The 13,527-nt window shown below is 37.7% G+C and overlaps 1 protein-coding gene across 1 annotated transcript; it reads right to left on the bottom strand.

The window, feature by feature from the left end:
- Positions 1 to 9,612: 9,612 nt before the first annotated feature.
- LOC102417548 (olfactory receptor 7D4-like) lies at positions 9,613 to 10,551 on the bottom strand. The gene has a single exon (XM_014467784.1). It carries the CDS (start codon positions 10,549 to 10,551, stop codon positions 9,613 to 9,615), a length of 939 nt encoding a protein of 312 aa, XP_014323270.1.
- Between the last annotated feature and the right edge of the window lie 2,976 nt (positions 10,552 to 13,527).

Here is a 13,527-nt window from a genome sequence, read left to right as displayed (position 1 = left end):
GCAGCTGGTTTTTCTTATGAAGAAGGAGGCAAAAGCAACATTCAGTAAACAGCCAAAAGGCATCTAAGGGAGTCATCAACTTTTGATTCCACCTTTGTGTGGACATCATTCAGGATCTAGTAGTCATTCCAATGACAATGATTCACTCATTTAAGTGGAAACCCAATTTTATTTTAAATTGTAGTAATTATTCAGACTTTCATTAAGTTAACAGAAACTTTCTCTTTTTATGCTCTAACACTGGTTCTAATTCACTTATCTGAATTTATGGACATTAACCAATTTCTTCTTTAATATGAACCTTTCAAATACATAAAGACATTTAAGGCCTTTTCTTTGCTAATCTCCATGTTTCTTTCATTTCATATTGGGAACTAAAACATGTATTTTCAACTCGAACATACTTAATTCTGTGTGACCTGATGCTTTGTATTGATGTCATAGTTAATTCTTCATGTGCCTTATTGCATTTCTTTCTAAAAATATGGTTACTACTCTTACCACTTTGTGTGGTTCAAAATGCCTTTATTTTAGTATGTTCTCACTAAATACAGTAATTGTTATCATTTCAATTTATTCTTTCATTACAATTGTTTTTGATATGTAACTCTTTCTAAATACAGTATAGAGCTGTGATTTAGAAAGTTGGATCTTGAGTCAGAGTTCCTGGAATAGAATTTAGTCTACCATGTTACATATGTGTGACAAAGTTATTTAATCTCTCTTACCTGCATATACCTCACTTACACCAGGGGAGTAGTAAATACAGTGGGGCCTTGACTTACGAGTTTAATTCGTTCTGAGACTGAGCTTGTTAAGGAGCTCGTTAACTCAAATTACTCTGTCAACTCAAAGCAAAAAATCGGGAGAGTGACAGCTGGAATCTCAAAAAACTCGTTAGTTGGGACACGCGTAAGTCAAGGCCCCACTCTATTCCCTGCAATGTAAGATGGGTGAGTAATGAAATGAGATGATGCATATAATTTTTCTAGTGTAGTTTCTGTGACATAAAGTGAACATGTGACAAAAGGGAATTTCTGTTCTTAACATCACAATAAATCTGTCTCGCATGGTGATCAGTATTAGTATTTCTCTTAAAGTTTGACAGTCCTCATCATAAACTTAACTGGTTTGTTACCTTTATTATTTACTGCCATGCAGCGCTTCTAATTAATGAAGATCCTTATGGCTTCCTCTTTCGGAGACTTCATGCCACGTAGAATCTTCCAAGAAGAGGAAGATACATATAGACTACATTGATACTAGAGGAGAGCAAAAGCACACTACCATTTTAATAAAATAGAAAGCACGTGTGAGGGCATGTGTGCATGGTTAAATGCTCTCAAGTGGAGACGTGTTGCATTATAATCAGTGGCATAAACTTAAAAAAATAGGCTTTATTTAAAATTATTCAAAGTGTCTATAAATGAAATTATCCTAAAAATTGAAAGGCAAATTTAAGATTTGAAAATAAAAAGGCAATTAGTCAAATGGGAGAAGATATTTGCAAATAATACCTCTGATAAAGGGGCTAATATTCAAAGTATATAAGAACTCATACAACTGAACAACAACAAACAAACAGTATAATTAAAAAATGGGCTGCGGACCTGAACAGATACTTTTCCCAAGAAGACATACAGATAGCCAATAGATATATGAAAAAATGCTCAACTGCACTAGCTATAGGGGAAATGCAAATAAAGTCCCCAATGTGATACCACCTCATACCTGTTAGAATGGCTGTTATCAATAAGAAAAGAAACAAGTTTTTGAGACGATGTGGAGAAAAGTGAAGGTTTGTGGGAAGGAAAATTGGTGCAGCCTCCATGCAAAACAGTATAGAGATTTATAAAAACTATCAAGAATAGGTTACCTTATCACCCAGGAATTCCTTTTCAGAGTATCCAACTGAAAAAGTTGAAAACACTTATTGATAAAGATATATGTATGTAGCTTTATGCTTATTGCAGCATTATTCATAATAACCAAGACATGTAACAACCTTAGTGTCCTTTGACAGATGATTGGGTAAAGAACATGAGGTGCATATACTTCTCAGACATTAATACTATGAAATACTGCCTTTTGTGCCAACATGGATGGATCTTAAGAGCATCCTGCTTACTAAGTGAAATAAATCAGATGGAAAACGACAAGAACCATGTGACTTTACTCATATGTTGAATATAAAACAGAAATCAACAAATGAACAAATAAATCAAACTCATATTCATAGATAGAAGTATGGTGGTTACCAGAGGAGGAGGAGATTGGGGGTGGGGGAAAATAAAGAAAGTCAAATTGAGTCAAATATTTGGTGATGGATGGAAACTAGACATTGAGTGGTGAGCACACAACATAATATACAGATGATGTATTATAAGTTTTACACCTAAAACTTATGCATTGTTATTAACCAATATTATCCCAATATTTTTAATTTAAAAAGAAAGTAAATGTTTCTATTTTCAATGATAAAGATGTTCCACTATTACTAATGTCTAGAGGATGCAGATTAAATAAGGACAGAAAAAATATTACTGAGGATCCATTGAGTCTGTGGAGATGGGTAGAAAAGGCTTCTCTAAAATACAAATACTTGAACTATGAGAGGAAGGATGGATAACAGTGAATGAGGAGAAATTCAAAAAGCACAAGCATTTGGGACTAAAAGAACCGAATTTCCAGTTGCACCTGGGTCGGTGAGCCTGGTAACAGAAGGGATTTGAGAGACCAGTGAGATAGCAAACAGATAATTGGGGTCAGGGAGGGCAGAGTGTGTGAGGCCCACGTTGGAGCGTCCTGTACTATTCTTTAAAGTGCCTCTCATGTTGGTAACTTTATGTTCATTTGTGGGTTTTAAGTTGTAACTGTTTTTGCTCACCATTGTCATTCCAGGGACTTATCAGTACCCTGGCACATAGTAGGTGCTCAACATATACAAATGTTCGATGTATAATACAGATTGGGACCAAAAGTATCAACTATAACACAAAAAAGAAATCTCCAAGCTCATCATATAATTGGTTTCCTTTTGCTAAATGAAGAAACCAATGGCAATTTCTTAATTCAATAAAGAACAGTTGTTTGAAAGTGGCAGATAACATGATATTATACATTAACTCACTAAAATATTTTTGTCAAATTCACAAACAGACCAATACAGCCAATTCCAAATTCAATTATTTGATATTTTGCTGAACATTTAAGGAGAGTGGCAAATTGAGGCAAGGAAATTAGCCTGAAAACTGAATGACAGAAATAATTATATTATTTGTAGATAAAATTGTGGACACTGAGGTGAAACAACAATAACAACGATATAGAACTATTAAGTTTTATCAGTAAGTCAAGTCTGCTGCAAAGTAGATAGGGAATGCAATAAAGACACCCAATCATATTAATAACGAAATAGACAATACCTCAGGCATAGTAGATCTCCGGTGAGTAGTTAATGAATAAATTGTTGAACATGGAAATCAAGAAGAGCCTACAGTGATGGGAAAGGGTAGAAAAGAGGTGGAGATTCTTCGGAAAATAATTCTTATTGAGGAGAGGCTCTGGACTCCAAAGAGAGGGAGAAGAAATGAGAACAAAGACTGTAAAAGACAGGTTTCAGGGGAAACTAAAGTACCTTCAAAGTACAGGGACTTCATTGTCGTAAGCTATGTAATACAGGACTGTCCCAGTCTAAGTACTCCAGAGGTAAAGCCCAGCACCCACTTTGTCTCATTTCCTTCTCATCCCACCAGCGCTCTCTGCAATACAATGACCTTCTCTGAAGAATGTCACTGAAGCTCTGTTCTCCAAGGTCTGTCCCTGGGAAGCCCAATTGAGTTTTTATTTGGCTGTGATCGGGGAATTAAGGAAAGAGGCAAAGGGAACATGTTTAAAGTTTCTAGCATCTCAAGGGTTGAATTCTCATAGCTTCTCATTAAGTAAATTGTTCTATTGTCTGCACTCTCCAAACAATTCAGATCCCATGGGGCGCAAAGTTAAAAAATAAAAAAAAAAGGAAAAACTTTTCTCTGATGCTGTGTCTGCATAAGCACCAAAGTTGGGAGATAAAGTTATTTCCTCCAAGGGAAACACTCCTTCCTTTGATTTGACTGAAAAGTGACAAGGTGTCTCCTAAGGAATGTTATATGCATCACCATCAAAGTCAGAAACCAACTATCTGTGATGTTCTTCCCTTGAAAAACCTTTGAGGGCTCATGGATCACTTGGTGTCCACAGTGTCACCAAGGCAAAGAGGTCCTTTCAAAAGAGAAGCAGAGCTGTTCAATAGTTTGGTTCTCTTGAAAGGACCAACCAAATGCGGGCGCTGGTTTTCACAGCCAGATGTTATGTGTGCACCTCTTCCCGGCTCTGGTTCTCTGGGCTGCAGAGCCTGGCATGGGGTTGAGATCCCCATGATCCTCAGCAGGAACCTTTGCAGCTGAGAATTCCCTCCCGACCTCAGCCTCTGCCCACGAGTGTGAGGACAGCCAATTTCGTGTCTCCACTCTTTTTTCCCAGTCTGGATGGAGCTTGTTCCCTAAACCCTTGGTTATCAGACTTCTGAGCAGCTACACTTCAGTTGGTTATTCAGGTTGATTGTTTTATATTTTAGTTGTAATTCCAGTTTGTTCCTGGAAGGGGGTGAGTGTACCTTGCACCTACTCTGCCCCCACCTTGACCCGATCACATTTTCATGTAACTCTTGTCCATCTGTATGTCATCTTCAGAAAAATGTCTATTCAAATCCTCTGCCCATTTTTCAATCAGATTGTTTGGATTGTGCTATCCAGTTGTGTGAGTTGTTAACATATTTTGGACATTAACGTCTCATAAGATATATGATTTGCAAATATTTTCTCCTATTCTGAAGTTTCCCTGTTCATTTGCTTGAAGGCGTCCATTGCTATGCAGAAGCTTTTTGGTTGGATGTGCTCCAATTTATTTATATTTGATTATTTTGTTTTTGCTTGAATCAACTATTTTTTGTATAAATTTTGGGAGAACCTCTTCCATGATTTCTATTAGTCTGTTACAGGGGGAGAAGGGGAATGAAGTGCACTAGTAAGAGGGGGATCCGTGGGACAATCTATAGCTTCTGCTTCTGTAGGTGGTCTTAAGGTCACAACTGATACCCAAATGTGCATTATATTTTCCTAAAAGAAAACCACTCCTGGATGAAAACTACTCATCTACCATAACTGGATAAATCCAAAAACGGAAAAAGCAGATAAAATTGGAGTGAGGGGTCCAGGAACCAATTCCAGCATGTCATAATTTCAAGAGTTTCATCAAAAGGTTGATTAGACTTGGGTTGAATCACACATGTAGTCAGCTGTTGGGAATGGCTAAAGGCATTTCCTCAGACCTGAAAAGGGATTATTGATTTTGGCTGCCAGACAGTTACAGGGCATCTTAATCTACATATTATTGCCTGCTACTGGCCAAACACCTGAACAGCCCTAGGCTAATTCCCCCATTCTAACAATGTTTCTGTACCCTTTGAAGTGTATATCTCTGCCTGCCTCAGGACAAGTTGTGTTAATAAAAAGCATGGGGTCCTGGGGATGGGGAGAACCTAAGACCTTAGACTTAAGATCTTGGATTTTAGCTCCTTTAGCTAAGCTCCTCTGACCATCAATGCCTTTCAAAATTATATTTCGTCTTCGGACTCTTTATTAGTCCCCGGATTCCTATGTCATCTACACACGGCCTTCTCCAGATTCCTGACCCCTTTTAGATGCCGGAATAAGAACCCCGTCATGAGGGAAATACCCTGGTTTTCTTCAGGTTCAGAGAGAATGAACCTAAAACAGCAACCTCTAGTGAAGAGAGTCTTTGCATGGAGAAGGCCTTAGGGATGGGAAAGAAGCAATAATGTCATTTGTTGTATAAACAAATGAAAAAATTATAATGACCTCAATGGTCTGATGTCCATCTATGTATCTAAGCTCTTTCTAGTAACTCAGCCATAGTTCCATATATCTTCCTTATTGTCATACTCTTGAATGTCTCTTGAATGTTACCTAAACATATCTGCAAGTTATACTTCTTCTCATTTTTATTCAATGCTCAAGCATATTCTCTTATTAGCAGTTTTTCATGCATACTAAGTATTGTGAAGATGTGGAAAATATGAAACCTTCATGAATTCATCATGAGAATTTAAACTGGTGTAGCCACTTTAAAAGGTACCTTGGTAGCGTCGTAAAACGTTAAACATATATTTACCGTATGACCCAGTAATTGCACTCCAAGGTATCTACCCAAGACAAATGAAAATGTTCAATGTTCACAGCAGCATTATTAGTATCTCCAAACTGGAAATATCTAAATGTTCATTAACTGTACATGGAGAAGCAAAATGAGGTGTAAACATACAATAGAAGCCTATTCTGCAATAAAAGAAATAAAATATCGACACATACTTCTACATGCATGACCCCAAGAATTCACCAAATAGAAGAACCCAGATACAAAAGGCCACATATTTTTATGATTCAATTTATATAAAGTATGTAGAAAACACAAATGTATTAAGACAGAAAGTAGCCAGGGATTTCCTAAGGCGAACGTGATGGTGATAATTAACTTGAAACTGGTAAAAGGGTATTCTTAAGGTGATTAAAGATTGTAAAACTGGATTTTGTTAATGATTATATAACTCTACAAATTTACTAAGATAATTGAACTTACTACATCAATTGAAGAATTTTAAGTGTGTAAACTATATCTCAATAAAAATATTAAAACATAAATTTTAAAGAGTTATTCCTGGAATTATTCAATGTGAGTTAAAAACTTTTCTTTTAACAGGACCTACTACACACCAACATTCTTATGTTCACCACTCCACAGTGCAATCATTTGTATCTCTCTAGTTCCTCCTTCAATTTGTAAAGTAGACAACAAATACACATTGGATTAAATTAAATCAAGATTAATTTAAGTCTCATCAAGTCTTTCCACTATATATAACAAATTATGGCTTTTAAGTAATTTTACAGTCCTTCCTGTATCCCCAACAATTAGTTTCTGTTTTTTCTCCAAAGTCCCTAATTTCTTTCAAGATATTATCTTAATTGATCACATTATTATCGCCTGTGTTGATTTTTGTTCATGCAGAGAGCAGATGCTGAGTCAAGGATTAATGTGCAAACACTTTATTGGAAGGAGCCCGGAACATAGATGAGAGAGAGGGGAACTGATACACAAAAGAAAATATATCAAGTTATCAAATGAAGCTTGCATATGGCACCTACCACTGTGAATAAGCAGAGATTTCATCTCCAGGGGAAATTCTGGTAAATGGTAAAAAAACCATAAACTTCAGCATTATTCCAGAAAAAGGAGGAAAGACATGCTATACTCTACACCTCTCCATCAAGAGCTGTCTCTGATAGGACATAATTCCCTGTCAGTTCTGCTACCACATATGGGGCAAAGTAGGTTTCAGCTGGTACTGGATGTTGCCAGTCATGCAATGGAAATGGTGAGAGGATGTCAGGGAATGTGGGGGAAATGCTGACAGCATGTACTCCTCCATGCTTCCTTGCACACTCAATTCTGTCAACATTCTACTCCCAAAGAATCAAGTTCCAAACATGTTCCACATATGTGTAACTCTTCTTCCTGAGGCACCCCCACAGAGTTCCAGAATAAAATGAAATCACATGAGAAAGCAACTCTTATTGTATTGTGTATTGTACTCATTATTACACGGTTTGGGATCTTAGAGGTCTATCTCAAAATTGCAATAATGGGATGTGGGAAACTGTTTATTGCCTTCACTATCTGATAAGGGTAGACAGAGAAGGCCCCCCCCCCCAAGGCTGGGTGCCTTTGAAGCCCTAGCAAAGGTCAGAGCTAGGGGCCACCTCTATTTGTCCAGACAGTGGTAGCTGAAGCAACTTCCCCATCTATTATTATGTAAATCCTTGCTGATGGGCTAGTCTGCCTGTTGCCAGGGGTCACCTGCTTAAGGGCTATGCTATGCGTGCATCCCAGATCAACAAAAGCTTGGTGAGGCCTGAGAATGAGAGGAAGTCCTTCCCCTTGAGTTGGACTTACTCACCTGGTCCCCCAATATTTACAATTATCTCTTGTCTTTTCATATTCATTTGTGTGCGGCTCCGCTTCCAGTTCCTGAACCCTGATCCACGCGGGACGTGGGAAGGAAACACTCAACAATGGGAAATATAAGTTAAATAAAAAAGAAAATGAAGGAAGATGGATGGAAGGAAGGATAATAAAGAATGGCACTTCTCAGTTTTCCAAGAGGTAAATTCCTATAGGGCATCTGACAAAACCATCTTTTAAATCTAGATTCCTACTCTCAACTTGAAAACCACATCACAGTTCCTATGTAAGGTAGGATAGCAAAGTCAGCTTGCCAGGCTGTAGTCCAACTTCCTTGAAGTCTCTTTCTTTTGAAAAGTGAAGTGAATGAGAGAAACTATCTAAAAGAAATGTTTTTAAGATGAAATTGAAAGGGCAAGGGCTACGCCCTCCATCTTGCCCCGTATCCTCCATCTTTTGGGCAGCCATGTGCTCAGCGGGGCTTCTTCCCGGAAGCCCAAGCCTCTGCTAGCCACACCCAGGATTTCTTTAAACTAACCAATGACAGCCAAGGGAAGTGCGCGCCATGGAGATGACCACATCCTGTGTAACGAGACACCCACTTGCCCCTGGCCAATCGGCAGGGCCCACAGTCCTCTCTCCTCCCCTTACTATAAAACCTCTCTCCCGAGCTCTCTCGCTCTCTCTCTGCCACTTGGCTTACCGTTGCATCGGTGAGTGTGGTCGGGGAGCCGAACTAGTTCGAATAAAAGACTCTGCTTTTGCATCGGACTCGGCTGGCTCCCTGGTATGGCTAATGGGGATCTTGAAATCTGGGCATAACAGAAATTAAGGCATCCATATGAAGAAACAAGTACAGTCCTGATATCAAAAGCATGTTTTGCTGATTACTGTATGGTTTTCATATAATTTGATCTGGAAAAATAAGCATACAACCCAATTAACATGAAGATCAGCAACATATGAGGACAACTTTTTGGGAAACTAAGTCAGCACTTGATAAGATAAGTGCTTTACATTTAAACTTAGAATTATTTTTTAAAAATATACATTTTATTGATTTCAGAGAGTGGAAGGGCGAGGGAGAGAGAGATGGAAACATCAATGATGGGAGAGAATCATTGATTTGCTGCCTCCTGCATGCCCCCTCCTGGTAGCAAGCCAACAGCCTGGGCATATGCCTTTGACCGGGTTCAACCCTGGGATTCTTCAGTCTGCACGCTGATGCTCTATCCACTGAGCTAAACCTGCTGGGGCATAAAATTAGAAATCTGAAGAATAGCTGAAAGAATGTGGATGAAACATGAAACATTGTGGACAGCATAGAGGGAAGAAAAGTAAAAAAGGAATTTTTCAGGGAGTAGCTAAGAAGAAACTAATACAAATACAAACAAAAGCAAAATCACACATGTTTTGGAACTAGAATAAAACAAACCTGTCTTTTACAAGTGAAAAAGAGCCAGATATTTACATTTGCAACATTTACCTTTGGGCACACAATGTACATTTAGTTCTTCTGAGGCCAGAGCTCTATCACAGACAAGATGCTGGTAGGTTGAGGAGACTTCTCAGGGCCCCCTTCACATCCTTGTTCCTCAGGCTGTAGATGAAGGGGTTTAGCATGGGGGTGACCACAGTGTACATGACCGAGGCAACTGAGTTCTGTAGGGAAGAATGGGTCAGAGCAGAACTGAGATAGACCCCCAGGCTTGTCCCATAGAACAAGGAGACCACGGCCAGGTGAGACCCACAGGTGGAAAATGCTTTATATTTCCCTCCTGCAGAGGATATTCTCATTAAAGAGGAGACGATCTTAGAGTAAGAAAACAGAATCCCTGTGAGAGGAAGTACTCCCAGGAAGACAGCAGACACATACAAGATGATGTTATTGATGAGGGTGTCAGAGCACGCCACCTTGAGAATCTCAGCAAGTTCACAGAAGAAATGTGGGATTTCAGTGCCGACACAGAAGGTCAGTCGCCTTATTAGAAGAGTATGAAGCAGAGAGACCCAGAAAATGATGAACCAAGATATCAGAACCAGAATGCCACAGAAGCGTGGGTTCATGACGACTGTGTAGTACAGGGGGTGGCAGATGGCCACATACCGGTCATAGGCCATCACAGTCAGAATGAAGTTGTCCATTCCACCAAAAATCATAAAAAAATACACCTGAATGAGGCACTCAATGTAGGAGATGTTTTTGCTCTGTGCCTGGACATTTACCAGCATCTTTGGGACCGTGGTGGAGGTGAAACAGATGTCAACAAAGGACAGGTTGGTGAGAAAGAAATACATGGGGGTGTGGAGGTGGGAGTCAGAGCTGATGGTCACAATGATGAGCAGGTTTCCAAGCACAGTGAACAGGTACATGCACAGGAACACTCCACAGAGGAGGGGCTGCAGTTTAGGGTCATCTGAGAAACCCAGGAGCAGGAATTGTGACACTTCTGTGTGGTTTTCTGCTTCCATGCAGCTGGTTTTTCGTATGAAGAAGGAGGCAAAAGCAACATTCAGTAAACAGCCAAAAGGCATCTATGGGAGTCATCAACTTTTGATTCCACCTTTGTGTGGACATCATTCATGATCTAGTAGTCATTCCAATGACAATGATTCACTCATTTAAGTGGAAACCCAATTTTATTTTAAATTGTAGTAATTATTCAGACTCTCATTAAGTTAACAGAAACTTTCTCTCTCTTTTTATGCTCTACAGACTGGTTCTAAATAAAAAGGCAACTTATCTGAATTTATGGACATTAACCAATTTCTTCTTTAATATGAACCTTTCAAATACATAAAGACATTTAAGGCCTTTTCTTTGATAATCTCCATGTTTCTTTCATTTTATATTGGGAACTAAAACATGTATTTTCAACTCGAACATACTTAATTCTGTGTGACCTGATGCTTTATATTGATGTCATAGTTAATTCTCCATGTGCCTTATTGCATTTCTTTCTAAAAATATGGTTACTACTCTTACCACTTTGTGTGGTTCAAAAAGGCTTTTAATTTTAGTATGTTCTCTCTGAATACAGTAATTGTTATCATTTTAATTTAATCTTTCAATACAATTGTTTTTGATATGTAACTCTTTCTAAATAAAGTATAGAGCTGTGATTTAGAAAGTTGGATCTTGAGTCAGATTTCCTGGAGTAGAATTTCGTCTGCCATGTTACACATGTGTGACCTTGACAAAGTTATTTAATCCCTCTTACCTGAATATACCTCACTTACACCAGGCGAGTAGTAAATATTCCCTGCAATATAAGATGGGTGAGTAATTAAATGAGATGATGTATATAATTTTTCTATTGTAGTTTCTGTTACAAAGTGAACATGTGACAAAAGGGAATTTCTGTTCTTAACATCACAATAAATCTGTCTGTCATGGTGATCAATATTAGTATTTCTCTTAAAGTTTGGCAGTCCTCATCATAAACTTAACTGGTTTGTTACCTTTATTTTTTACTGCCACGCAGTGCTTATAATTAATGAAGATCCTTATGGCATCTTCTTTCAGAGACTTCATGCCAAGTAGAATCTTCCAAGAAAAGGAAGATACATATAGACTACATTGATACTAGGGGAGAACAAATCACACTACCATTTTAATAAAATAGAAAGCATGTGTGAGGGCATGTGTACATGTTTAAATGCTCTCAAGTGGAGATGTGTTGCATTATAATCAGTGGCATAAACTTAAAATATAGGATTCATTTAAAATTATTCAAAGTGTCTATAAATGAAATTATCCTAAAAATTGAAAGGCAAATTTAAGATTTGAAAATAAAAAGGCAACTAGTCTAATGTGAGAAGATATTTGCAAATAATACCTCTGATAAAGGGGCTAATATTCAAAGTATATAAGAACTCATAAAACTGAACAACAACAAACAAACAGTTTAATTAAAAAACGGGTTGCGGACCTGAACAGATACTTTTCCCAAGAAGACATACAGATAGCCAATAGATATATGAAAAAATGCTCAACTGCACTAGCTATAGGGGAAATGCAAATAAAGTCCCCAATGTGATACCACCTCATACCTGTTAGAATGGCTGTTATCAATAAGAAAAGAAATAAGTTTTTGAGATGATGTGGAGAAAAGTGAAGGTTTGTGGGAAGGAAAATTGGTGCAGCCTCTATGCAAAACAGTATAGAGATTTATAAAAACTATAAAGAATAGGTTACCTTATCACCCAGGAATTCCTTTTCAGAGTATCCAACTGAAAAAGTTGAAAACACTTATTGATAAAGATATATGTATGTAGCTTTATGCTTATTGCAGCATTATTCATAATAACCAAGACATGGAACAACCTTAGTGTCCTTTGACAGATGATTGGGTAAAGAACATGAGGTGCATATACTTCTCAGACATTAATACTATGAAATACTGCCTTTTGTGCCAACATGGATGGATCTTAAGAGCATCCTGCTAAGTGAAATAAATCAGATGGAAATCGACAAGAACCATGTGACTTTACTCATATGTTGAATATAAAACAGAAATCAACAAATGAACAAATAAATCAAACTCATATTCATAGATAGAAGTATGGTGGTTACCAGAGGAGGAGGAGGAGATGGGGGGAAAATAAAGGAAGTAAAATGGAGTCAAATATTTGGTGATGAATGGAAACTAGACATTGAGTGGTGAAAACACTATATAATATACAGATGATGTATTATAAGTTTTACACCTAAAACTTATGCATTGTTATTAACCAATATTATCCCAATATTTTTAATTTAAAAAGAAAGTAAATGTTTCTATTTTCAATGATAAAGATGTTCCACTATTACTAATGTCTAGAGGATGCAGATTAAATAAGGACAGAAAAAATATTACTGAGGATCCATTGAGTCTGTGGAGATGGGTAGAAAAGGCTTCTCTAAAATACCAATACTTGAACTATGAGAGAAAGGATGGATAATAGTGAATGAGGAGAAATTCAAAAAGCACAAGCATTTGGGACTAAGAGAACCGAATTTCCAGTTGTACTTGGGTCGGTGAGCTTGGTAACAGAAGGGATTTGAGAGACCAGTGAGATAGCAAACAGATAATTGGGGTCAGGGAGGGCAGAGTGTGTGAGGCCCACGTTGGAGCATCCTGTACTATTCTTGAAAGTGCCTCTCATGTTGGTAACTTTATGTTCATTTGTGGGTTATAAGTTGTAACTGTTTTTGCTCACCATTGTCATTCCAGGGACTTATCAGGTGCCTGGCACATGCTCAACATACAAATGTTCGATGTATAATACAGTTTGGGACCAAAGGCATCAACTATAACACAAAAAAGAAATCTCCAAGCTCATCATATAATTGGTTTCCTTTTGCTAAATGAAGAAACCAATGGCAATTTCTTAATTCAATAAAGAACAGTTGTTTGAAAGCGGCAGATAACATGATATTATACATTAACTCACTAAAATATTTTT

The sequence above is a fragment of the Myotis lucifugus genome, unplaced genomic scaffold (genome assembly GCF_000147115.1).
Source record: "Myotis lucifugus unplaced genomic scaffold, Myoluc2.0 scaffold_414, whole genome shotgun sequence".
Classification (NCBI taxonomy): domain Eukaryota; kingdom Metazoa; phylum Chordata; class Mammalia; order Chiroptera; family Vespertilionidae; genus Myotis; species Myotis lucifugus.
This window is presented reverse-complemented; position numbering and strand designations above follow the sequence as displayed.

Coding starts and splice junctions, on each gene's coding strand:
- LOC102417548 (XM_014467784.1), bottom strand. CDS start 10,551: ATGGAAGCAGAAAACCACACAGAAGTGTCACAATTCCTGCTCCTGGGT.